Source organism: Parasteatoda tepidariorum, chromosome 3 (assembly GCF_982258835.1).
Source record: "Parasteatoda tepidariorum strain Cologne lab strain chromosome 3, Ptep-v5.0, whole genome shotgun sequence".
In the NCBI taxonomy this organism is placed as follows: Eukaryota; Metazoa; Arthropoda; class Arachnida; order Araneae; family Theridiidae; genus Parasteatoda; species Parasteatoda tepidariorum.
In genome coordinates, this window is record NC_141757.1 from 45,379,310 (window position 1) to 45,407,147 (window position 27,838).

The 27,838-nt window shown below is 29.3% G+C and overlaps 1 protein-coding gene across 1 annotated transcript in view; it reads right to left on the minus strand.

The window, feature by feature from the left end:
- The window catches only part of LOC147813774 (uncharacterized), a 67,266-nt gene extending 42,670 nt beyond the window's left edge, over positions 1-24,596 (minus strand). Inside the window, exons 1-2 of the mRNA XM_087160096.1 lie at positions 23,717-24,596; positions 23,314-23,614 (exon numbers count right to left, since the gene is read on the minus strand). Of these exons, the coding sequence (XP_087016222.1) occupies positions 23,314-23,614; positions 23,717-24,596 (1,181 nt within the window). The remainder of the gene's footprint in view (positions 1-23,313; positions 23,615-23,716) is intronic.
- Between the last annotated feature and the right edge of the window lie 3,242 nt (positions 24,597-27,838).

Genomic DNA, 27,838 nt, shown 5'->3' on the forward strand with positions numbered 1-27,838 from the left:
ATTTCAATAGTTAAAATTAAAGTTATATCGAAATTATTACAATTATATGTTTTATTTTCACGGTAATTTTAAGTTTGAAATGACTTTTGAGTGAAAAAAATATTTTTAGAAGCGATGACAAATTTATTTGACTTAAATATTTGGAAAATATCTGTACATTTTTCAACAGAAACAGAAAACTTATGCCAAAAGTTTTTAACAATGTTTGTATTTTATAAGATTTTGAAAAAAAAATCCAGTTGTGCTGGTAATATACCAAACATTCTTTTTTAAGAATATAGTATTTCTGAAAAATTAAAGTAAAAAGAGATGCAAGACTTTTCCTGCACTAATTTTTTGTATAGATATGAAACAAAGACTGATCAAATAAATATATATAGTCTCAGTGCCGTGTTGAATCTAAGTCTTATATTGGCAACAGGTTACACTTGGTCTGAAGGTCTATCAAATTGCTAAATTTTATTTGCTAAACTTGATTTGTAAAGGAAAATTAGGTCAAAAATAAATATTAATTGAATTTTGGGAAAGAAGAAGGAATATCCAAATCGGAAGAAGCGTTCAAGTTTTTCTTTTTATTTTATCAAAAATATTTTTCTGATTCTTTCGGCAAAATTGAAAAATAATTTATACAATTTTGAATGTTTTTTAGAGAAATATTTTTATTACTAATCCTAAAAATACCATTTGATGAAAAAACTGAACAATATTTCGATGCATCAAAAACTTAAATTGCAATATTTTATGAAATAAAACTATTTACAGATTTTTCTCTTTTTTCCATCAAAATCAGTTTTCACACATTTTTCTCATCGAACTATAAAAATAATTTTATCAGATACTTTGTTTGCAAATAGTTCTCATCCTTCGTACTAAACGTAAATATATGACTTGGAAAAAGAAAATATATAATATTTCAATTTATCACAAACTTAAAATATTTTATAAAATAAAACGGGGCATCTATGTTTTTCTCTTTATTTTATCAAAGTCATTTTTTACAGATTCTTTCATCAAACTTGAAAAATAATGACAAATTTAAAGGAAAGAAATAACCGTAAAATGGAGAGAGGTTGAGATACGATTGGAACCATCATTTTTCCTCCAGATTAAGAACACCATTTGTCATATAAGACACTCAACACCTTTTTAGAAGAAAGAAAAAAAAGAAGTCAAATGCTTCGAATGAAAAATTTGACTGAAGCTGTCAAAAACGAATTTTCAAGATTCGATTAGTTATTCTAACAAACCATACAAATTCTATTTGACAGCTAACACGATAAAAAGTTCTTTTATGAAGAGCTCTAAACAAGTCAATGCATTCATGTCCTTAACTGATTTCAATACTGATAAATTTTAATGAAAATGTTTATCTGATTCATTTTATTAGAAATATTTATTATAAGTTAAGATTTTTTTTATAAATGCTAATAGATATTATTTTATTAAATCGTATTGGAAGGCTAGTACCATGTCATTTATAAATTAAATTTCTATTTTCAATCAGTACATCAAAGATACAGTATTGGGATAAATATTATTGATAAATAGATAGATGTTATATTATAGTATTGAGTGCGATAGATAAATATTATAGTATTGAGATAAATTTAATAAATTGATTAAAGGAAAATGAATAGCGGAAGAATTTTTAAAATTTGCTGCACACTTAGTAAACCAGAAAATATATTTTTAGCTAGTTTCAAAGTTATTTGCAAAGTTTATTTATGGATGGCGCTGCCAATTGAGAAAATTATTAAACAATGTTTTCAAAATTAAAAACGATTTGCCTCAGCAGCATACAATCATTTCAGTTGGAATGATCAAACATACTGCAGCAACAATGCTCTGTTATTTTTATGCCAAACAGTGCCATCTGTTGACAAAGTTTTTAATTTCGAAAAGCTTTAAGAATAATAAATCTGGTTACCTAAGTAGAACGAATTAAGCAATAAATTTCGATTTTCTTCTCTTTTTTGGACTAGTTTCATTTTCATTTTTGGGATAGCGAAAGACCATAACAATGCTGTAGACAACTGAGCTATCACTCCAAAATTATCTCCATTCAAAAATATTTCAAAATTGTCACCATTTAGTCAGTATTGTTCGTTTGATTTTCTCTTTCGTCTTACGTCTTAAACCAGGGTCCAATTTCCCGTGAGAAATGCTGGATATCAATTAACCGGATATCAATTTCGCTGCTCATCCACTCAAATGTAATTTTCTCTCCCGTTTCAGAGTCAGAAAGTCCACGAGTGGGAAGTAGGATAGTGTGGTGCGGAAACCGGGTAATTACTTTTACCATCGACTCTTCAATCTATTTTGTGATTAATAGTGCGTGCATGATCACGTATTGTCTTCAAATAATCACTCTGTATAAATACCAATATCAGAATGAAACTAAAGTGTACAATTAAACACAATCTAGCTAAAATTATGAATTCCAAGAAAAACGCATAAAACAACCATGTTTAGTCATTAAGGAAGAAATCATGCAGATTTACCAGACTTTCTATTTCAAACAAATCATATTTTTCTGTGTTATCTTAATTTTATGTTCATTTTTGAAGGACTTTTGGCATTGCAATGATAATTCATTTTTTAAAATATTTCAGGAGAGCATTTTTATGAACGGGTTTAAGAAAAACCTATGATTTCTATGTTGTAAGAAACAATATACTTCTGAGCAATGTAATAGTATTTAGTAGAAATTTCGGAAACTTGAAAAGGACCTACCTGGAAATTATAATAAGGAATAGTGTGCTAAAAATATGTCCCTTTTGGTGAGAATATGACTCAACACTGTAATCCTCTTTCCCCTTCAGCCGCCATCTATCGCAATGTATAAAACAACAATATATAAAACAATTAAACGTACATGGCTAATTACAGATAAGAACAATTACTCGAAAATATTTCTAAGTTTGGCAACAATTTTTTTTTTTAAATCTGACTACTTTAACAATTTTTTCCAGCTATTTAAAGAGATAATTAATTACTTTCGAAATATACTTTGCAAAAGTGGAGTAAATTATTTAATTGTTTTTAAATATTAAAGTTTCAATAATGCTTAAACAACGGCTGGAATCTCTATAATATTCATGCATTCTTGTTGGTCAAACAAATCATTTCGAGCATTCATTAATAAAGAAACAAGATCAACACGCTGTTAGCTAAGTTTTAACGGTATTTAACTTTAAAATCTTTATTTATCCTTTATTTCATGGTGTTTACCTATAATATTTATTTATTATTCCTTTTTAATGGCATTCATTCATACAAATAATTGCTCCGAAACTAAAAGCTGAAAGAAATTTTATGTGAAAAGAAGTTTATGATCTGTGTTCATTCGCACCTTTTTACTTAAATATTTACAGTGGTAACTCGTATTTGTTCTCTTTCAAATCAACGTAAAAGAAATAATATCTTACTTGTCGAGATGATTATGAAATTGTATATAAAAATAAGTTAAAAATAGTATTTTTTTTTTATGCATGTAAATGTTTGCCGCTTCTAAATTTTCGTCCTAATCCAAACTTGGTCTCATTCAATTAATCGTAAAAAAGTACCTCGAAAACAGCATGCCTTTTGTCTAAAAAAAAGTAATGATAATACCCTCTACTTTAGCATCGCCCCCACCCTGCAAACTTTGGACAATTTTTTACCACTTACTAAGATGTTGATATTTAGCAGTGACAGCTTTTATTTCTTTGGTTATCAGGTCTAACTCTACTTTCACTATACAATTAAAAATTTTTATAACAACCAAGTATTAAATAAATTTATAAAAACAAATTTATGGATGCAGTTGCAATAAAAACCCAGCTAATTTACCTGGTTTAAATTTTATCTCAAATAGAATCCTAAATAAATCTGTATTATTGCATTAAAAAAATTCAAAATCATTTGACAAAATAATTATTTTATTTTGACATGACAATCTACTCATCATCAAGCAATCATGGAGATTTGTGAGTTACACCCTTAGTATGTTAATTAAATTTACCGTTTAAACTCCAAAATAAAGCTTTCTAAAAAGTCCTGAAATATCTATAGTGTAAAAAATCAATTTAATCTTATTCACTAAAAGGTTCAACTACTTGAAAATATTTCATTTCATTCGCTACTTCATCAAAATAGAATTTTAATTAGCAGGATCTTCAAAGTAAAAGGAAAGTTCAACACTTTCAAAAATTTACCGAGTATTTTCTTTACTCTTTCAGGTAAAAGATTAAAAGTCTTTATACTCTTCAACTCTTAAACTCAAGGAGAATACTGCAATATTACCGTATGTAAGTATTTTGCTAATGAAATAAAAAATGAACATAATTGATTATTATACTATGTTAACCGCCACATAAGATGCAAAACACTATTTCGCTTTTTTTTATTGCACGCGTTACTTTAACACATATGATGATTGATTTATAATTAGTATAATGCGCTGGGCGCAAAACAAAATGCAAATATTTTAAAAATATCTGAACTGGTGATCAGAATTTCACGTACTAGAATTCAATTTTATTAGTTCGATGGTCTAACCTTAAATGGCGTAATTAATTAGTAAATATGATTTTAAGTTGCAACATCAGACACAAAAGCGTACTTCCACTAACTAAACATGCATTTATTTTTAACGAATTTGGATTCTTGGGCCTCAAAATATGGGGGCTAGCAACAGTCTGGAAAATATGGTCCCAATACTCGAGTCATTAGTAGCCGGTATAGCTTGGTTCTCAGGGCGCTGGACTCACGTTTATGAGAACGGGAGTTCAAATCCAGCCGACCAAAGACTCCCCGTAGTAAAATGGTGACTGGGACACGTTAAATTTGTCGGGTCACAAAGTTCTCCATCTTCCTATAACGAAACAATACCTCTGGGGATACTGCATTGGAGATTGATCGTTCTCTGGTTCAGGTCAAATTTACGACTTGTGGAAGAATGAACGGATGTATGAATAAGTCCACCCAATAAACGGGTGTGGCGTATGGATGTGGCAGAAGTCGAATTCTTGGCCATAGATGGCGCCACTGGAAAACAAGAGCAATCGCACCCCCTCTGCCTTAATTTCCGATGACATCAACAACAACTCGAGTCATTAGCAAACATATATTCAAACAGACTTTCACTTTTACATATAGAGAGATTTGATAGAAAAGTTCTGAAATTTTGAAAAAGTTCATTTTCAAAAATTAAGTAATTAAAATACTAAAGAACAAAAAATTCAATTAAAATTTATTAAAATGTTAAATTAGCAAAATAAAGGTTGTTGTTTTTTTATGCGAATTCAGTCTTGCCTATTTTTGCATGGGCTGGGACTGATTCATCCAAAATATTTTGGAAGGATGTCAATACATGATTTTATACTATAAATCATTAAAAACTAAAACAATAATAAAAATTAACTGTTTCATGTCAAAATTATTCACAAAAGCAAACATATATGTTCCACTAAATATCGGTTATTAACTCCTGTTATTAGTTCTAATCTGTTTTTACAAAATTGAGCTTTCCAAACCTAAAAAATCTTAAATAGTTAAACAACAAAACATTTTGACTTAAGAGACATGATAGATAAGCTCGTTATCAAGAATACACGAAATCATCAATAGCTGCTCATTGTTGGAACATTGGATACAAATTCAATTTCAACAGTGGCAAAATTATTTCTATCTCAGTCACATTAGCTCATTTTGATTCCCTGGAATCATGTTTTATTCAAATGAATGATGATTCCCTTGTTAAGGACATTTGATCCTTAGAACCTGAATTTTCTGTTCCTTTTTTTCATGTTTATTTTATTCTCTCTCGGTTACTAAGGTTTTTCTAATGTTGTTTTACCCCTTTGTTTTCCATTTATTGCTAGTAATGAAATTCGTGGTCTTTATTATCGAAAAATAATAATCATAAGAGAATGTGTCCCCAAAAGCGGTGGCTGGTGGAAGAAAACTGACGTCTTATTCAGATTTCTGGAGTAATATCTCATAAAAAAAAGCAGAAAAAGTATTAGAGAACGAAAAAAATTTCTGCAGCTTCTACGATTACAATTTGTTTAAACATTTTAAGGTAGAGACAGAATTGCACAATGTTAACCCCTCCCTTCCTTCTCGCTCCCGTGAAAATGACGTGGTGAGGTTTCGCCCTCTAATTCTCGCTCCCGTGATACTTCCGGGCTGGAGTGTTCAGTAGTAACGTGCCATTAAGAATAAAACTAATTAATTTCTTTTGCCCGGAAAACATTTTATTTCTCATTTTACTCACCAGATAGCAGTACCAGGATATTTTTAAGGTAATTGTAGATAGTTAATTTATTTTAAACTAGATGTAGGAAGCAAACTCGGTACTACTGTCCAGATTGTGACATTGGCCTCTGTATATCATGCTTTGACATTTATCACACAAGAAAAAATTAATAATCTTTATTTATATTATACGCAAGTTTAATAAAATTCTTTTTTAATCCACAAAATATATATTTTTTAAGTTTTCTCTGCTTTCTGGAAAACCAACATTAAGTCATAGTAACCTTAAATGTTGGCTTTTCATTAAAAAATAAGTTTTTTCAAAATTTCAAGCTAAAAACAAATCAAAAACTTAAAATGAAAATATATATTGCTCATACACATATTTTTATATAATTTTCAGGCATAAAAAATAGGCACTTTTATGACCGTTTTCTTGAAAATTAACCGATCGTTAAGGGGTTAAAGTTAAACCTGCAGTATAACCTGGAAACTTGTCCTGTCAGGGGATACGATTTTTATTCAATACATTCACCAAATCCTTATACAATAAAAATTCATCTCTTTGCTCTGAATTTTAATCTGAAACTTGCGAAATATTGCAATTTAATCAGTTCAATGATATAGTGACTTTTTGTTTCTTATTTTCACCATTATTCACATTAGAACAAGCTAGGTAAAAAAATGAATACACGAACTCATGCTTCAACTTAATTACTTTTGGAATGCAACAAGACACACATGTAACAAGCATCTCAGGTAGCTTTTAATTAAAAACTAGATGAAAGATCGATATCAACTTATTTTTAATGAGAGCTCTCTGATGTTGAGTTAATTTGATGCTAATTAGAGCAGAATTAGAACGTATTCTTCCTTGCATGCTAGCCTTTAAACTGCAAAATGCTTGCGACTAAAAATTGAGTTTGAAAATGAAGTTTAAAGAAAAAGGTACGATGGATCATAAAATTAATTTCTAAGCATATTTAATTATTTTAACTACTTTAATGTTCTATTAAAATGAGTGTTGAAAGAGTCTCACATAACTAACTAGATCCATTATTTATGTGAAATAATTTCTTTTACGTATGATTTTATTGGAGAAAAGAGAAAAAGTTCTCACAATTTGCAACATTGTTGGAAACACGCTTTTAAAAATAAAACTATCATTTTTTTACGAGGCAATTCGAATATTGCTTCGTTTCGTTATTTTTTGACAGTCATTTTATCACGAAATTGTGATTGTGAATTGGAATTGTGTGTGAATTGGGATTTTTGACGAAAAGTTTCTTATATATTTGATGAAGCTGCTTCTTCTTTTTAACTCGTATGCCATCTCACTGCCTTCTGAAAATTCTCGATCTTCTTATCTGAGTTTAAAATTATTTGTACTTCTCAAATTTGCAGATCGTTAGTGAATTTTATATTATGGTCATCAACTCAACAGCTCATTTTACGAGTTTTTCACCGTTGCAGTTAGCTTATATTATTAATATTAAGCTTATTGCGTTATAAGAATTTGGATTTTTAAGAACCATTTTATCGTTTAACGTTCTGAACACGAAGAGATCGTCTGAAATATAAGAGCTGTTATCAGCCACTCTGTCTCGTAATGATTATGATTAATTGATTTGAGTTGAACATTGAAGGCTCATTTTTCATTGAGTCAATTTTCTTAAACACGCATTTCGAGCTATTTCCATTTTCTTAAACTTTCACTTCGAGCTATAACTATTTTTTGAAACCCACAGTTTGAGTTGTGTCTATACTCTTAAACCTTTCATTTTGAGCAATGTTCATTTTCTGAAACACGCATTTCAAGCTATGTCCATTCCTTAAACTCTTACTTTGAGCTATGTCCATTTTTTTAAACATGCATTCGAGCTTTGTCCATCTTCTTGAAAACGCGTCTTGATCTGAGGCGGTTTTCTTAAAAACGTATTTAAAGCAAAGCCCAAATTCTTAAAAGCGCACTTTGATCTGTGTTAGCTTTCTTAAACACTTATTTTGAGTTGTGTCTTTTTTCACTTAGAGCTGTGTCCATTTTCTTAAACTCTCACTTCGAGCTATTTCTTTATTCTATCACAGTTTGAGCCTTGTTTATACTCTTAAACATGAATTTTAAACTATTTATACATTTTCTGAAGCACGCATTTTGAGATATATCTCTTTTCTTAAACTCTCACTTCGAGCTATATCCATTTTCCTAAACTCCCTTGCGAGTTATGTCAATTTTCTTAAGCACGCATTTCGAGCCATGTCCGTTCTCTTAAGCACTCATTTCGAGCAATATTTTTCTTAAACGCGCATTTCAAACTCTATCCATTTTCTGAAACACGCATTTCGAGCTACGTTCCTTTTTCTTAAACTCTTATTTTGAGCTACGTCCGTTTTCTTCACGCATTTTGAGCTATGTTCATTTTCTTAATCACACAATTCGAGATGTTTCTATTTTCTTAGAAAGGCAGTTCGAGCTGTGTCCAGAACAAAAATCTCACCTATGAGGTGTTCGCATTCCTGCGCGTCAATCAGGCTTCTCGAGTTCAAATTCTCATGATTTCCAAGTACCCTTTTATTGCATGTATTGCAAGTACCCTTTTATTGCATTCTTTTTATTGCATGTTCTACTCCTTAATCATTCGGGTAATTGATATGTTGCGCAAAGCCAAATGTTTCGACATTGTTCAAATCCTTAACTAAGTGTTCATAGTAATTTTCTTGATATAACAAAATAGATGCTTGGTGCATTTTCTGGAAAACTGATCTCGTCAGAAACAAAGAAATTTTTGTAAACTATTTTTATGTATTTCTTACAGGGATAGAAATCATTGTCTCAAAGTTACTCGGTTCAATTATAACTATTTCCTACTGTCACTTGTTTATAGAAGTCTTCCTGGATCTATAATTATCTTTATTGTGTAACTAAAAACATATATGCCTTTTTATAACATTTTACTTACTTGCTTCTGAGAAATGTTCTGCAGCGTTCGTTTCGAAAAGTTAATATTTACCTTCTTTGCTCGATTCTAAAAAAAAATATCAGTGGCTTGATGGATCGTTTTATGCCAACAGTGGTAAAAATAGTTCATGAATGGAGTAAAGGAATATGATCCTAGTGCAAGCTTTCCAATTTGTTGGAATTTAGATTTAACTACAGTCAGTATTTTATATCTATATATATTTACTTTCATTTTATTAAAAATAAGATATTTTATCGAATTAAAACAATTGAATCATACAATATTAAAAAAAGGGAAGTAAATACTTATTATTTACCTTATATTTCGATTTTAATATTGCTGTATCCCCCTGAGACCATAGGCTATGCCTAAGGGGGGAATATACTGCTGAGAGTATATTTTATTTCTAAAAATAAACCCATGAAAATAACAAAGAAGAATGTTAAAGAAAGGCATTTTTGTGTACACAGTGAGCAGCAAAAAATTATGAACATTCTGAATCACTTTGTTACTGAGGATCGGATCTTCAATTTAGGATAAAATTTAAATGATTCAAATATTAGACTATTAAAACTTAAACCTAGTACGATTTATGGATTATTAGACACAAAAATGTATTTCCTTTAAAAGAACATGCATTTTTTTAGAAAGATCCAGATTTATGAATATGAAATAGACATAATATATGGAAAAGAATCACAAAATTTTAATCAGTACAGTGGGTGAAACTCTCAATAATTCTAAAGCTTACATATTTTGCCATATCTTTAGAGCTACTAGAAATTAACCAAATAAAAAAGCTTTTTTATTCGGTTAATTACTAGTAATTAAGTTACTAGTAAGTTACAAGTTAACTATGTAAGTTACTAGTTACTACATGTAAAAGTTTAGTTTTGCATCCTTTTTAAACTAAGTAATTTAAATTTAAAAAAAATTTTAACAAAATGAAACTGAAGTGGTTGATTTCTTTTTGGGACCAAAACTGAAATTCAACTCTTTATAAATAATTTCATATTTCTTTGTACATAATTTCGTAGATAAAGGTCAAATTTCGTTCAAATCTTGGATTTTGTTACTTAAAAGTATATACACTGCTTGACAATTGCTTGATTTATGCAAAGTTGCTTTCTCGACAGCCAAACAATGATAGTAAAATCAAGTGCAGAGGGTATGGTTGAGCAGGATTCGTTATTTGTATAAAAAGCGGTGCACACAAGCTCTTCATTCATTCGAAAACTCGTGCTGTTAGATGCTTGGCCAAAATAGAGCCATAATTCGTGGAACTTATTTCTCTGAAATTCAGAGTGGTGTTGCAATAATTAAATGCAAAGTATCAGCAAGAGATCATTTGAGTGCTTAAGATCGTAGACAAGCAGTTGGTTGATTGGAAGAAAGTCAAAGTTGCGACCACAGTTACAGTCATCTCGAGTCATCACTAAAGTTAGAAATGTTATGCGATAACATGCCGGTGGTCATTGTAGGAGCAATGTACGTCCGGTTGATCGATATATATCCTTAGCGGTGAAGCGGAACAGAAATGTCACTTCTAGGAAGATAGCTACAGACCTTGCAATTATTTACACATGTTTCTGCCAGAACCATCTCACGGTTACTAAATCAAGTTGGTTTGTATGCACGGAAGTCTGTTTGATACATCCCGCTTCAACCAAGCAATCGTCGAGAAAAATTATGCTGATGTAAGAAACTTATTGGTCGGGGGTCACCAACAGTGGTCCACAGTGATGTTTTCCAACGAATCCCGTTTCACTGGGACAAGTGATTATGGCCACCAGTTAGTGAGGAGTGAGAGGAGAACACGTTATGCAATACACAATATGTTGAAGTGATCGTTAAGTCCAGGAGTGCTTATGTGGGAAGGCATCATGCGCAATGGCAAAACACCGCTTCACATCTTTGAGTGAGGTAGCGTTACGTAGCAGCGGTATTGCAGAGAAATTATTTTGGATCATATTCGTTTTTAAGGGGTGTAGTAGATCCAGGCTTTCTGCTTATGGACGACAATGTGCGGATGCAACGGAAAGTGAAGATGCTATCCGTATGCCAAGACCTGCGTACTCCCCGGACCTAAATCTTAAACAGCATGATTAGAAGACGTGTTTCATAGAAATCAAGCCCTCCTTTAACCGTGCAGGAGCTGAATACCGTCTTAAGAGTATAGCAGGTTAATATCCCCCAAGGACTCCTTAATGATTTAGTGGACAGCATGAATAACAGTTGCAAAATGCGCATTAGTGTACGAGACATTTTTCAAAGATGCTTGGAAATAGTCCAACGAGCATTTTTGTTTTAATTCTTATTTTCTTATTTTTCGGTGTGTAACATTGTAATATCTGTAACATTTTGCATAATAATAAATACACATTGTCTCTACTAAATATGTACTGAGTTTCATTTCTTCAACCACTGTCTTTTATTAATTATTCAGAAAAATTAACTGTTCCTCAGCAAATGTCAAGCAGTGTAGCTTAAATTATGTAAATTTTAAAAAATTATCTTTATTAAATTAAATAACAAATTAAAGTTCATAGTTAAAATGACGCAAATTTTAAAAAAATTTAAATCACATTAATTATAATAAGTAATAAAAGTAAAATTTTTCATCGGAGTTTTATAATTGAGTCTTTAGGTCGTGTGTCATAATTATGTCTTAAATAGCTCTGAAGGTTTAATAAAATATGCAAAAAGTATAAATAATATGAGGGTCACTAACTTTCAGTTGTGTTCATTACTAAACTTTTTAAAAATTATATTTCCCAGATTTATTCCCTCTATGAAGATCAAAAGGAAAGTATGTTAATTTAGAGAAATGCATTTTAGTGGCTGGTTTAGTAACTTTATCATCTGCGTTAATTAATCAGCATACTTTTAGATCAATTTCTCGAATTACGAAGATTATGTCTTAGTACATGAAAATGCTTCAAGTAATACTAATACATAACATTAAAATACGATCATCAAATCAAAAGTTACCTATAGTGTTGCGTTTTTTGTTTACAAGCATTGTGCAATAAAACATATATATCGATGAATATGTTATCTCATAAGGATTCTAAATAATCATTTCCATTATCCATCCTACTCTTTAGAAATTCTTTAACAAATATTCGGAAAATATATGGATTGCTAACTAATTTTAAACACATACCAAAAACTGATATTTAATATTTTAGAAATATTTTTTCGCAACTTAATCATTGAAAATCATTACAAATTTGATAATTATGAAAAATAAGTACCTAAAAAAAATAAAATTATTAAATTTATAAATTCTTTAAATTTTTTTAGTAACAAATATAAGATATAATAGAGTCTGAAAAAATTTCTTTGAGAAATTTGAAGGAACGTGGCTTACGGTGAATCAGATCGGAAAATTGAATTTAGTAAACCATGAAGTAAAAAAAAAATACGAATGACGTACTTGAAAAGAATAAAACTAATAAAATACTTCAGGATGTCAAGTTCTTTTATTTACTTTTTAGTAAATCTGAAAAAAAGGGATTTGAACTGAAATAAGTCAACTATGTTTCCTAATCACGTAATAAACTCTTATATTTTTAAACAATTTAAAATGGTGCGTATTAATTATCATTTTATTCTTTCATTTTCCAAATTCATTAGGTCAATTTTTTTTTAATATTATTATGTATATTCTAATAATCTATTAAATAAAAATTGCGTGAAAAATGAAACACTATATTGCTTTGTTTTTCATTACAAATGTCTAGATTAAAAAAAATCCTGATAAAATAATAATAAACTCCGAATAAAAAATAGTTCTGTAAACTCTATCTTCCTTAAACAGTATCTTCCATACAAAACACGTTGTGTTAAAGAATGTATAATACAGGATGTATAAGTACCTTTAACACATACTTTTTGATGGCTTGCCAAAACTGAACCAATTTTCTTGTGTTGGGAATTGTAAATTTATTTTTTAAGTGTAAAAAACAGTTTTAAAATTCTGGCCAATCTTTACAGAGGTGAAATTAGAAGACTTTAATGAAATTGCGACTGACTTTGATGAAGTTTCGTCGGATAACTTATAATTGACTCTTTAAGATTTATTAACAATTAATTTTCATTAACAATTAATTTTTATTAACAATTAAATTTTATTAACAATTAATTTTTATTAACAATTAATTTTATATTTATTACATATATATTTCAGAATTTTATTGTTCTTTATGTTAATATACATACAGTAAAGCGCAAATCCTGTATACACATATCAAATTTTATTAAAATACGTTTACTTAACAACTATATAATGAAGTGTCATAAAGGAATGCATAATAACCTTAATCAAGAAAAAAAGTAATCCCCAATTCCCTATTTCAATCATAGTGCAATATCCAAGTAAATTAAAAATGGTTTTTAAATTTTAATCTTTTTATCTGCAATCGTTTTCTTAAACACTTAAATTTTTACAGCAAAGAGGAAAATATCAAAATAGTTTTTTAATTTCATACAATAACTAAATAGAATGTCGATTTTTACAACAATTTACACTAAACATTATTTGCCAAACTCTTTTAACTCTTTTTTTTCTTACTTAAAGGTAAATTTCCTATCTATAACACGTTTAAACAATAAGCATACAATGAAATGCTCGTGCATGAAAAAAATGAAGCATAGAAAACTAACGTCTTTTAAATTTTTACAATAAAGACTATTATTTCGAATTCAAAATAAATGCTTAATAATAAAGGACTGCATATATTTAGTTGACAAGAAGTTTCTTTGTGTAGCTAAATCCGAAATCCTTTAAAAAGCAAACTATATTATATTCACTTTTATCTTAGAATCATTATTTTCCCAACAGATTTATTATATTTTTCCTTAGAATGTTATATTATTTATATTTGAAAATAGAATTTTTAAATATACCCTGGAGAAATGTAAGGCATAAAGAAATAGTTTTATTTGTTTTATGAGACTACGTTTTCCCTGGAGGCAAAAACTACTAAAAACTATCATATTGTATTATGTTCTTCAATTTTATTAAATTTGTGCATGATATAAGTAAAACAAGGGAAACAAATATTTTTAAGTTTAAGAGATGAATTTATATTGTTCCATAAAAATAATACTGCCTTTCACAATTATTGAAATATAGATAATGTTATTTGAAGAGCTTAGGGGAAGAAATTAAAAGTTCAAAACGTCATTTTTTTCTAAATTTCTAAAGGAAAAATTTCATTTATATCTCATTTAATTAGCCCATACAATTTGAATTTAATGTGCCAAGTATTATAATTTCCCAGAGAATAAAAGCACTAATCGACCACAGTCGACGAGTAACTATAGAAAATCTGTCTATGCCGCGATTATTTTAGGTGCTAAGAAATAGCTATGATTTTTCCGAAATTTAAATTTCGTGAACAAGATAAAGACTGTACAAAATCTTTATTCCCTAATGCAAACTTATAAACATAAAGTTAATGGAGGGGCGTGTTCAGATCAAAGTGGGCGTTACTGCCAAGGTAGGCGTGTTAACATCACGTCCAAAGGTCACCAATGTGGGGTGAGTTGTTACCGACAAGGTCAACCTTCATCTGTGACAAAGGTACCCCATCGTAAAACCGAGTTAACATGTCTTATATACTAGTGAATTGTAGTTGTATTTTTGTAGTGGTAGATACGCTACAGGAAATTTTTTCGATTTCACTAAATTGTCACTTAATTTTCTCCATTAGGCTTTTCATTTATCAATCCAGAAATAAACTAATTTACTGTAACAAAAACGAAAAACAGTTATGATTTTACAGAACAAAATGTAAAATCGGAATAAACACTTAATATTTTAGAGATTGTCACTATACGAAACTGTTTAAAATTGATCAGGAAACTTTTCTTCGATTCTTAATGTATGAAAATGCTTTTTTAATCAAAATTTAAAAAAAAAAACTTTCTCTTACATTTTTGAAAAATCTCATATCATTGTAGAAATATTTAGAATTAGAGAAATTGCTTCTTTTAACTGCCAAAGAAAAAAGAATGTTGATGTGATGCGATCTGATAAAGAAACTTTTAATTGCTATAACAACATCAAAGCTTATGAAATATAGATTGATGCTCGGAGGAACATGCACTGTAGAAAATTCCGGGTAAAATTACAGTCAAAATTACTGACATCCTATGTGGAGGATCTGGAAAATCTATTTTTACCGTAAAATCCATTTTTACTGAAAGATTTTCTATCGTAATTTTTCCGATTATTTAATTGCATTGATTCTTTGATTTAACAGAAAAAATAATACCGTAAAAATTACGGTATGTAAGATGTTTGCTCCTAAAATTTCACGGTAAAAATACATTTAACGATAAAAAGTACTGGCACTCCGGGTGTCAGTGCTTTTTCCATAATTTTACCCGGAATATTTTACAGTGTACCATCTAATATCAACTAAGTAGTACACTACTTGAATTAACTTCTCATTAAGAGTCTAAACATTAGTATCTACAAAATATAATTTAAATAAAATATTTATAGATAAATAATTTGCTTCAAAAATTATAATATTCCCAGAGCATTGGTACAAGCAATTTAATAAGTAATATTAATTCAAGCAGCATTTTATTTCATACAAATAGCAAGCTGCATATAAATACATAATATACACATATTTATTTTATACATATTATATGTACATAAATATACATATACACATATTTATTTTATACATATAATATACACATATTTATTTTATACATATTATATGTATATAAATATACATATATATAAATACAAATCTATATATAAATACATATTTAACTATAAATGAGACTTCAGCATTTTTTATTTCCCTTCTAGTTCAAAGTATTTTAATTTACATTTGCAGTGTGATTGAAGATGAAAATTACCTTTGAAATTTTATAGGATATCAAATGATATAAATAAATCATAAAATAAATTAATCTATAAGACAAATTACCAGCCAAGGTATCAGTGAAATATACATTATGAAGATAAATATCATATTTCCCCAAATATCCGATAAAATAGATATTAATAGTGACATTAATAACAGTTCCGAATGCTATTGATTTTATCTCAAAGATTAATGAAATATTCGGGCGTAAATTATTGGAAAAAATAAAAAAGAAACATTTTATTGAAAGATAATTAGTTTCAGTACTTTATTTGTTTCTATTAATCTTCCCTTTTAAAACTAGAAGGACATTTTCTAGAAGAGGAATTTCCAGTTTTTTTTTTTTTTCATGCGATACACAAATACTACAAATTTTTAAAAAAGGAGCACTTATATGAAAAATAAGTATAAAATAAAAGATTTTAAATTATTGGATGTTCCAAAAATGAACGTTAATTTAATAATAATTAATGAAAACTAGAGGGAAATAAAACTGCAATGGCTGCTGCGTCTTGCTTTGGAAACTATTGCTTCATTTATACATAGTTTCTCCAAATATGGTATTAAGTTAACGAACACATAAAGTGATAACAATAAAAATTATAAACCAACAAAAGTTATAAAAGTTGCATTCCATTTACTAAAAACTTTATTTCATAAGGCGGCAGAAACTTCTAATAACAATCTCAAGTTTTACGCTCCATTACTGTATACCTTAACACGGAGTGTCCGCTATATTTTCCATATTTATATTAACTAAATATGCCCTTTCTACCCTTTTCATTCTTTTATTATTTATTCATTCTGGTATTCATTAAAGCTCACTTGACCCAATATTTTAGTGAATAGTTCTGCTGCCTTCTGAGTAGATAATGTAAAAATATTTAAAATTAAATCCGCTATATTGCTCAACTATCAATCACCGATGAAGCCATATGGTGAATAATTAAATAATTGAAAACTCTTTCTTCTTTCTCTTTTCTGCTTAATAAAATATTTTTAAAATCTATTATTTAATTATTATTTCCAATATTATAATATTAATTTAAATCATTCAGAAAACAATTTTGTTTTATATTGCCCTGTAATTGAATCGGTGAAGCATTGAATTATGTGCCCACTGAAAAAAAAAGATAGATACTAAGATAGGTACTCTGCCAGACATTCGTCTGGAGCTGTGGCGGTGACTATGGTAATGAGGTATGATTATTTTAAGTAGGGGTGCGGGGTCCCTCTTTAGAACTGGTTTCGGTGGAGAGGAAAGGAGACCTCTTCATCGAAGCTACCCTCCCTAAAATGCCCTCTTCTTGTTTCCATAGCACCAGACTGCCACAGACTTAGAGGAGGTCAGAGTACCTATCTTAGACAAACAGTATGTAGTCTTTTTTTTTTCAATGTCCACCTGGAGAATGACTTTTAGTCATACAGGCATCTGAAGGGCAGATTTGATGGCCACTCTTTCAAGGAAACCATATTAGGGACGCCAACGTTGCTTCCACAGTAAGGACAAATAGTACAGAGAATGAAAGAATGGCCATGCCTTGCCCAGGATTCGAACTCAGATCCTTTTTGATGCAATGCCAGTTTCCTTACTCCAACACAGGCCGGTCGTCAATATAATCCTCTATATAACTAATTCATTTACATCAATTTTTTTTATTTATTACTAGATAATGTTGTACTGTGGCGTAACTACCACTACAAATATTAAGTACCAAATCACTAGTATATAAGTCATGTTAACTTGATTCCATCTTGAGGTACCTTTTGATAGATGAAGGTTGACTTAGTCGATAATTATAAATTCCCTCAGTGGTAACCCGCGGAACTTGCCAACATTGATGGATAGTCCACCTTAAACAGTTGATTTCCTTAAAAATATAATGCTCAAAGAAAAAGGGGGAAAATCAGGTGAAGTCTCCCGGTCAATAAGCAATATTGAAAAAAAATAATGAGCGAAATGCTATAAACAAAAATGAAGAAAAAAATGAGCAAAATACTATAAACAAAAAAAATCTGAAGAAAAAATATAAAGAGCGAAGGAGATAAGAAGAAGAAACAGCATGAATCAACTAATGGTATTTGTTCATCAAATTCTATCACAGATAAAATTCTGGGAGGGGAGTAATATGGCTTAACTACCACTGCAAATATTAAATACCAAATCACTAGTATATAAGATATGTTAACTTGATTCCATTTAGAGGCGTCCGTGGACTGATAGATCAGACACGGTTTCCAGCAGATCACCGAAGTCAAGCAACACTGGCTGCAGTCAGTGCGCGGGTGGATGACCACTTGGATCAGTCTGCGTAGGGATCGAGGGTGTGCGGTATTGGTCCTCGTTAAACTGTTCTACCGTAAAGTGCTCGACTTCGCGTGCAGGTCGTTGGGCTACCGAAGCGGTGGTGCCATCCCCTCTGCAGAGGATCAAAATTGTGATGGCTTGTCTTCGGATCATCCTAAGTGATGTTTCCCAGACCGTCACCAATAGCCCATTGTGCAGTTCGAGTGCGACGTAAATTAACTACTACTACAACCATCTAAAGGTAGAGGTACCTTTTGATAGATGAAGGTTGGCATAGTCGATAATTAATTTCCCTCAGTACTATCTCATCTGTAGACTAATGTTTAAATAAATTTCAACCCTGACCTGGCCGGGAACCGCACAGAAAATACATCACTCGGGGATAAAATATAACTAAATTTAATGTACGATAATAAAACTAATATTTGTATTTTCTTGTTTATTTTTGCTATGAAACTACTACTATGCCGGTCTGCTAAAGCTTTGTGTCCTCATTTCAAGAAGAACTTTTGAAAAGCAATGCCAAGATTCCTTAATTGAATCCTAATGCCACCACCAAACAAGTGACTTATTTAAGGATGGCTGGAATTAATCCAACCTGACCATCTCAATCTTATTCTGATCACATTCTCTAGAAGAGACAAGTTCCCGTCACCGGAAGTAAATCTGTGTTAAATCAGAACCTAATGAAGTTTACACTTCGCTGAGTATCAAACTTCCCTGTTGTTAAACGTGATCACCCCATTTGTTCAATCTACTCTCACATTCCAAATAACCATAGGCAATTTTATTTCTTGCGCTATGACACGTTTGATTTTGTGACAAATATAAATCTGCAAACTTCAAAGGAAATTTGAGGAAACATTAAGAGAATATTTTAATGCGTTTTAATTCCTTAAAATTAATTAAACTTTGATTTATAAAATGATTCGATTAATCCATATTATATATAATTAATAATATAGAAGCACTCTCAGAAATAAAACTCTCACTTTTGACTATTCAGCAGTCATTGAGTTGCATTTCGTTAATTTTGAGAATTATTTCGTCACGAAATCAAATGATTTGAGTGATTTGTGTGATCATTGATTGTGAGTGATTTGTGTGAGTTTTTCTCAAATATTTGACGAAAATAGTATGATAATTTATTATTTTTCCACAGATGAAAATTCTTTCTTTTAAGTGATGCATATTCATTGCTATTTATTAACTGTAATTATCAAAGCTATTCGTATTCATTAAGTTCATTAGTGCTTTATTAAAATATTTTTATCTGCGAACTTACCATAATGATCTTTAACTAAACAAAATATCAATTTTTTCTTTTAGTTTAGGTTGGGTTTCAAATCTGCTGTTTCAATTATTGTGCTAAATGATGCAAGTTATTTAAATTTGTTACAAAAATTCTAAATGAATCGGCATTCAATTAATTTAAAATTAAATTTTTAACTAATATTTTTATATAACTTTAAAACCATCACATGCTTCGCTATTAAATAAGAAATTTAAAACATTTTGAGGAATGTTAGATTCAAACATGAAATAAGACAATTTAATATGCCATTAAATTTCGTTTTTGTTTTAGTTTTATTGATATTTCAACAACGTTTAACCGTTCACAAATCAATGTAAATTTCTGATTACAAACTAAAGAAATAAAACAATTTTTCATTTTTTTTATTTAAAAATATCATTAACAAATATATATCAACATCGTTTTGTTTAAATTCAAACAACCAGAAAATGTACCTACATTACCTGACACATTGGAAATTTATTTCAGTATTAAATAAACAACTTAATGTTTTGAAAACTTACTTTCTCGAACAAAATCACTTATAACTTACATAAGAAAAATATGTTATTTTAAAATGTGTTCGAAAATTTCAACTAAAACAATTTATTTTATCATAAAAATATTTTATAGTTCGTAACTCCATTCTTCTCCATTTCCTATTCAACACAGCAGTTTAAATTGATTTTATAACTTCGGTCCTTATAGTTTACAAAAAAGGCTTAACTAGATACGTAATTAACCAATTTTATAACTTTATCCATTTATTTCGGTGACAGGGGGTGTCTAGCATTAAATTCTTTTTCGCACAATACATTCGTGAGCTAAAATTTGAAAAATCTATGAACTGAAATGCATTTTCATTTTCTGCGCTTTTAGCTTTAAGGGTATCTCTAACAACATTAATGAAGCGTTATAATGTCATACAATTTCACTGTCTGTTGTAAAATCTTTCACAGCATTAGTTATAAATGATCCAATAATATTATTATGGGCAGTAGCGGATAGATAACAATATGATAAGTATTTTTGAAAACTACTTCCTTCGACTTGCCTAAAAAGGAGAAAATTATTTTGCTTTTCTCACACTTAGAAGAAAAATTTATTTCAAAAATAATGTAGGGGAGTGTCGGGTACCCCGACCCACTGTCAATTTCATATGTATAGAATATTTTTTTAAGTCAATGGGCCATCGGACATTAATTGTTACATTAACAAAAGATTATTTTCAAAGTTTCAAGTATTTATGAAGCTGGTAACATGGTAAACAATAGTTTTGAAAATATGTTGAATACAGTAGTCATGAAATTAAGAAAAATAGGTTGAATGTTTCGATTAAACTTCATTTTAATACTAAAAAAATTAATTTTTCAATACATACAGCATTAAAGTATGTAGTCTTAAGTTTAATTTGCACAAAGAAAGAAATTTATATGTGAAAAATTGTTCGAGTAATTACAAATTTACAAAAAAATTGGATTTCGGGTAGCCCCACTCACATGAATGTCGGGTATCACCGCCCAATTTTATTTCGTCGATAAATGTACGGTTGCAAAGATTATTATTTTATTGCTTCAAATTTGAATGTTATAGGTATTAATATTATAATATATTAATATACATTAATAATAATAAAAAGTATGACATTTGTTGTTATTAAATGATAGAATTCACTAAAAGTATATAAATATGTAATAAATAAAACAATTTCGTGATAAAAATGATAAATGAGGTTTATCTACTGTCAATACATTGGTCATTTTCATTTACACCTGAAAAAACAGTCAAAAAGCATAATTTTCGTAACTGGGCGGGGCTACCCGACGCATTTTCAAAAGAGCTGAAAAACATGTTTTTTTTTATTTCTATTTTTTTAAGATAAACTATTCTTTTTTTGGTTTATTCTTTTTGTATTATTTAATTAGATGTTAAAACAATAGAAACATGCAAAAATATTGATTATTACTCAATATTATACAGAAATATAAGCAATACTCCTTAAGTGAGCGGGGTTACCCGACTCTCCCCCACACTACATTTTTTTTGTTTAAGTTTGATGAAGAGAAATATTTGTTCGTTTTAATTTATCTGAAAAACGTAGTTCAAAAAAATTTAACTAATTTCTTGCTTTTGGTCTAGTATTTAATAGTTTATTTACTTAAGATAGTGGTCTACATTTCTAAAGACGATAAAATTTATATTATTAATTATTAATATTTTAAATTTTAAGAAACAAATGCAACTTGCATGAGCATTATGTGTGGAGGATCAGTTGAAATTTACACTCTACACGGAGAAAAAATTCTAGTAAAGTACTGTACTGTATGGTAATGTCTTTCTGATAACAAAAAATATAATTCTGGTATCAAAAACCAAAATGTAAGATATTTACTGATGAAAGTCAAAACTAATAATGACCTAATGTGTTTTTTCTTTTGTTTACATTTTGCATGGAATGTTTTTAAAAAAAAGATTATATTTGTCTACATTTAAGTTCCGAGTTGTCTACATCTAAGTTCCGACACGAAATTTTTAAATAAAATGCACGTTTATTAGTTTTTTTAAGAGACTTATCCGCTTATTCAAATATTCAGCAAGATTCTAAAATCACAAAAAGCTATAGAATTATGTTTGTATCAATCATATATGCCAAATTATTTTTTTTTATCTGTCTATTGTCTGTTTTCTAGTCTACTTCATTTATACATTTTCAAAAGGAAAAAAATATATATATATAATCCGAAAATATTGCTTCGGATAATAAAACTTTTCTTGCTTTTTGAAAAAGCGAAAAGCGTGTTTTAGCAAGAAATTCAATCATCGCTTCTCTTAATACTTTGAAAATTCTCACCCACTATGCAAATTTAAGGAATTGCCTGGAATTGAAAGAGTTTTTTCGTGTCATTTCTTCCTCCCTAAATGTGGTTATAAATATGAAGCTAAAGTTGCAATAAAAAAAAAGAATATATTATATATTTTTTAAGTTTCGGATGATAAATGAATAAATTGAGTTATTTAGTTAACAAAAATGTGATAATTAAGAAATATTTTAAAATAGTGAATAGTAATGAAGAAATAGGAAAAATAAGCAGGAAAACGCCAACACTAGGCACACATTTCAAATCAATTGTAATGAATATTTGAGCTATTAAATAATGTTTAATAGCCAATTTTAAAAGATTTTATACAATTAGTATTTTTTTTTTAATTTAAACGACTTAAAACTTCTCATGCACCACAAAGTATAGCATGAGGCTTACAGTTGTAAGTAAAAACAAAAGGAGAAAAATTTACAAATTTACATTAGAAACAAAATTCCGCAAGGCCGCAAGACTTTCAATACTTTTTACCAGTTCTGATAAGACAGGTGGCCAACAAATTGAAAGACGTCTCAAATTAGTCTTTAAATTCATTCGGGCACTCGCATAGAGACTACAGTGAAGAAGAATATGTTCAGCATCTTCATCAGCATCACCGCAAGCACAAATTCCACTGGTCTGCAGATGGAAACGAAATAAATATCTCTTAAAATTTCCATGGTTTGTTAAAATTTGGGTCAATTTAAAATCAGTTGCAAAGAATTTACATTGCAAACGGTGAAAAATGGATGGAAAGAACCTTTTCGTCCAGAGCGACCGAGGCGAAGCAAGAAATTCTGCATTCCAGTCCGTAATGATTTTATCTCTAGCGATGCGCTTCCAGTGAGAAGCTGGAACAGACACCCTTAAGTCTATTTCACCACACGTAGCTTTCCTAGCCAATTGGTCTGCTCTTTCATTGCCCAAAATACCGCTATGGCCACGAACGTAAGAAAAATGAATAGTTACGTTTTCAAGAGCGTTCAAAATCGAGTGAATTTCCACCACAAGCTTCTCAGTAGAAGTCGTGTCACGCAAAAGAAAAAGTGAAGAAAGAGAATCTGTACAAATGAGATATTTAAAAATTTGGTTTTCACTAAAAGAATTTTGTATCCACTTAACAACCAGGTTTATACACAAAAGTTCAGCCTGGAAAACAGTACATTCATTATGTAGTCGGTGCTTGGCAGTAACCTTCTCTGTTCCATTTTCATAAATTACAAAAGCAAGACCAACCCTTCCATCAAGCTTACTACCATCCGTAAAGCAGATAGTTTTATATTCCTGAAAAACATTATTTACATAAGGAATAATTATAACAGGTTTCCTGCATGCTGGGTGGGGCAAACATGAAATAGGAAGCTTCCCGTCCAGGGTTAGACAATCGTTGTCTTTTATCTTCTCCTTTAATTCAAGATTATTTAAGATAATTAAATCAATAGGCGGAAGACCAGCGATAACAAAGACCGCATCATAACTAACAGTTCTGTATCCCCGAATAATACGTAGAAGAATTCTTCTTTGAGTTCTTCTAAGGATTCTAATATTTATCTTCTTTCTCAAAGAGTTTCCCCAAGATCCTGAAGCATATGAAATAAGAGGTACAATACCTTGATTATATATTAATTTAAGAACATCTGTTTTAACCCCATAAGTATTTTTTGAAATTCGCAATAAAGCAAGAAGAAGTTTTTCACTTTTACTGGATATATAAGATATGTGCTGCTTAAACTGCAGTTTATTATCAACAATAACTCCCAAATACTTTATCTGCTTTACTTCTTCAATAGGTTCATTCCCAAGAGTCAACTGAATAACCCCATCCGGTATCGACTTTTTATGTATCATCATAACTTTAGATTTCAAAGGATTGAATTCCAGCTTATAAAGTTTCGACCATTCAAAAACGAAATCCAAGATATTCTGAGAAAGAACACAAGCATCATTAAAGTTCTTGCACTGAACAATAATAAGTAGATCATCAGCAAATGCAATTTTATAACTATTTTGAAATTCTGATAAACCACAGAGCAAGTCATTCATAATAAGGTTCCAAATATACAATTAGTATTGCAATGAAAATGTTTAATAGGTTTTTGAATCATAAAGTACTACATCAACTTATGCCAAGTTTTATTTCTTTCAGATCACTGAAAGTCGTAATCTTATTTGTAATAAATGTATTAAACATTAAGTATTTTTATCTTAATTTTCTAAACATTATATTCTATAGGGATTATATCGTCGTCTGTACGCAAACATTTTAGCAGTTTCTTATTTAGACTTCAGAAATTAAATATTTTAATAAAAGACTGAAAATTATTACAATGTCTCTCTAGGAATTAACAAATAATATTTTGGACAATACCAAATTATATGAACGATATATTTTTCTTTGTACAAATATCTCAAAAATTTGTCTGACTTTAGTTGATCAAGCACAATTAATATGCACTATGTCTGAAAAAAATCAACCTGGTTTCAAAATGTTAGTTATAAGAAAAATGTTACTCCTCAGCGTTTGAGGCTTTCAGTATCATTAAAACCAATTTAAAAAGTTTTGTTTTTTGAACTCCTTAACGATGTTTTATTTAGTTGTTTATCTTTACAAGATTTGAATGATCTGTTAAGATAAAAACAACACAATCTCTTCTTTTGGAGTTTAGGAGTGGGTAAGGGAGATATTTGCTTGCTCCTCGTAATACTTGCCCCCAATCTTTCTCCCAAAACCCACAAATAGTAAATTTGTCTGTTTGCAATCGTTGCCAAATACTAAAAACCTAAAAAAATTGAAAAATGTTTTTTAAAAGTGCAGCATTTTATTTTCTAGTTGATTTCCATAATATCGTTTCTTGTAAATCAAACTCTAAAAAAGAAAAATATATTTAGTACTTAAGAAAGAGTAAGATTATTAACTAAGAAAAGGCAATTAGTGAAAAAATAATTATTTCTGTAACCCTTTTTAAGACTGTTGGGAAAATAATTGTCACCAATTTCATCAATTTTTAAAAGTCGATGAGACGCTATTTTTCCACCTAGGATTCTTGCGGCACTGTTATAGATTCAGAAAATATTTTTTTTTAAAAAATAACAGCAAAATACCTTGTTTACGTAAATATGGGTAACAGTGAAGGTCACGTGAGATCCAGGAGAACATTGGACAGCTATTTTCTCTTGTGCATTTGTGCATTAAGCATTCGTTCATTTAATCACTTCTCCTCGAGTTTACTTGTAGTTATAAACACGTAATTTAAAAATTCCCTTATTTCTGAAGGTAAAAGTTCAAAAAAGCCCTATGAAAGATTAAAATAAACGTTTTGAGAGAGTTCTTGCAACTTGACCCCTTTATCAACACTAATGCTAATTCTATACTTTAAATATTGATTTTTTAACAGAAATTCCTCAAACAAGTTGTGATTAAATTTCAGTTAGATTTTCCCATTTTATGCATGAAATTTGCAATGGATAATTTACTTAATTCGGTATCACAATTTAAACTTTTCTTATTGAATCTTAGGAGTGTGTTATGTTGATTCTCTGTTGAAAACCATTCTTTCAATGATACAGGAACAACGCATTACGAGATTTGTGGTGAAACTTACCAAATTAAAAAAAAATTGCATTTTTGTCATAATTTTCTGTTAGAGAATTGCATTTAACTCGCAGAGCTGGCAAAAGCATTTAAGAAGAGGAGGACTGAATTGCACTTCTTTAATCTATTTTTTAAGAATGTTTTGTGCAAATCTTGTTTAGTATTGTAAATAAAAATTTCATTGTCTTGCAAGAAAAATTTATAAAATTGTATGGGGAACGCTTTTGTGGAAAGTATTATTCAAAAACCTAAAAACTGAAAGTAATTGATTCTTATATTGTATTAAGAATAAAAATATTGCATTAAGAATAATAATATTGTATTAAAAATAATAACATTTTATTAAGAAGAAGAATATTGTATTAAGAATAATAATAAGAAGACTGTATTAAAAACAACAATTGCACAATATCACTTGCTTATGACTGGAAAAACTATTAAACAATTAAAAATAAGAACAATATTGGCAGAACAATTCGGATAATAAGTTAGATTGGTTAGGTCAGTCCAACATGCATCAGGAAGGGCTGTGGCGTCAATCCATTTAGCAGTGCCATCTGTTGATACACTTTGCAACTAATTTTGAAACTTGGAGGAGGTGAAATAACTGCATTAGATCCAAAAAATGGAGCAAAAATAAAAAAAAAATTTAAGTTATTAAAGTGAAATTACACGGTATTTTTTAAAAAGAATTTTTGAAAATAGGGACAAATTTTCCCTGCATAAAAGAGAAATATTTGTTATTTCTAAAAATGTATTATGAAACTTCTTGGAAAAGAAGAAAATAAACAGATATTCTACATTTGTTTTAAGATATACCTTATTAAGTCGTATTTCTTCCATGAAATTATTTTTATTCTGTATGATATCTAACTATAGCGAATAGCATTAAAAAACAAGTCACTCGAATAGTAACGAAGAACACTGAACAAAAATAAAAATTATTTAGGAAACCAAAGAATTAAAACTAAGGTAATTATATTAGTTTCTTTTTATATATAGTTAAAGTTTTAAGAAAAGTTATTTCCCAAAGAATAGTTTCTAATTTTTTAAGTAGTTAACTGTAGTTAATATTAACGAGCTTAATCATAATTAGAAAAAGTGAAAAATATTTGAAGGGCATAATTAAATTAGAAATAGTAGTTAAAGAGACATAAAAAATGGCAAGAGGTGTCTTTAGCTTTTTTTCTTACATTTTCTTTTTTTTTATTTTATTTTGCTGCATTATATTCCAAAGCTAAAGCTCTTAGCTTTTTTTTTGAAATAAAATTTGTTACAAAAAACTCCTACAAACTGTTCTTATACTTTAAAAAATTATTTAACGCTTTTAATTACTTGTGTGCGAATTTTGGTTTCGATCTTTTTTAAAGTAAACTCATTACCACTAAACTGCGCATCGAATTAAAACTTGCATTCCTTGTAAGACTGGATAATTTCGTTTGATAAATTCGGAAATTTAAAATAGTTGTAATCATTTTGATGAAGTTTAGGTTTAAATTTTTACAATTGCAACCACTTTTTAATAAGAAAAAAAAACGTATGCATGAAGCATTTCAAATTTTGATTGGATGCACTGTTAGAAAGTTTGTTTCATGATTGCGCCATAATACCACAGTACTTTGATCAATAATATAAAGTTCACTTTTGTTGCAACACAAATAAAGTATTAAATTGAATTATTTATGTCCCATAT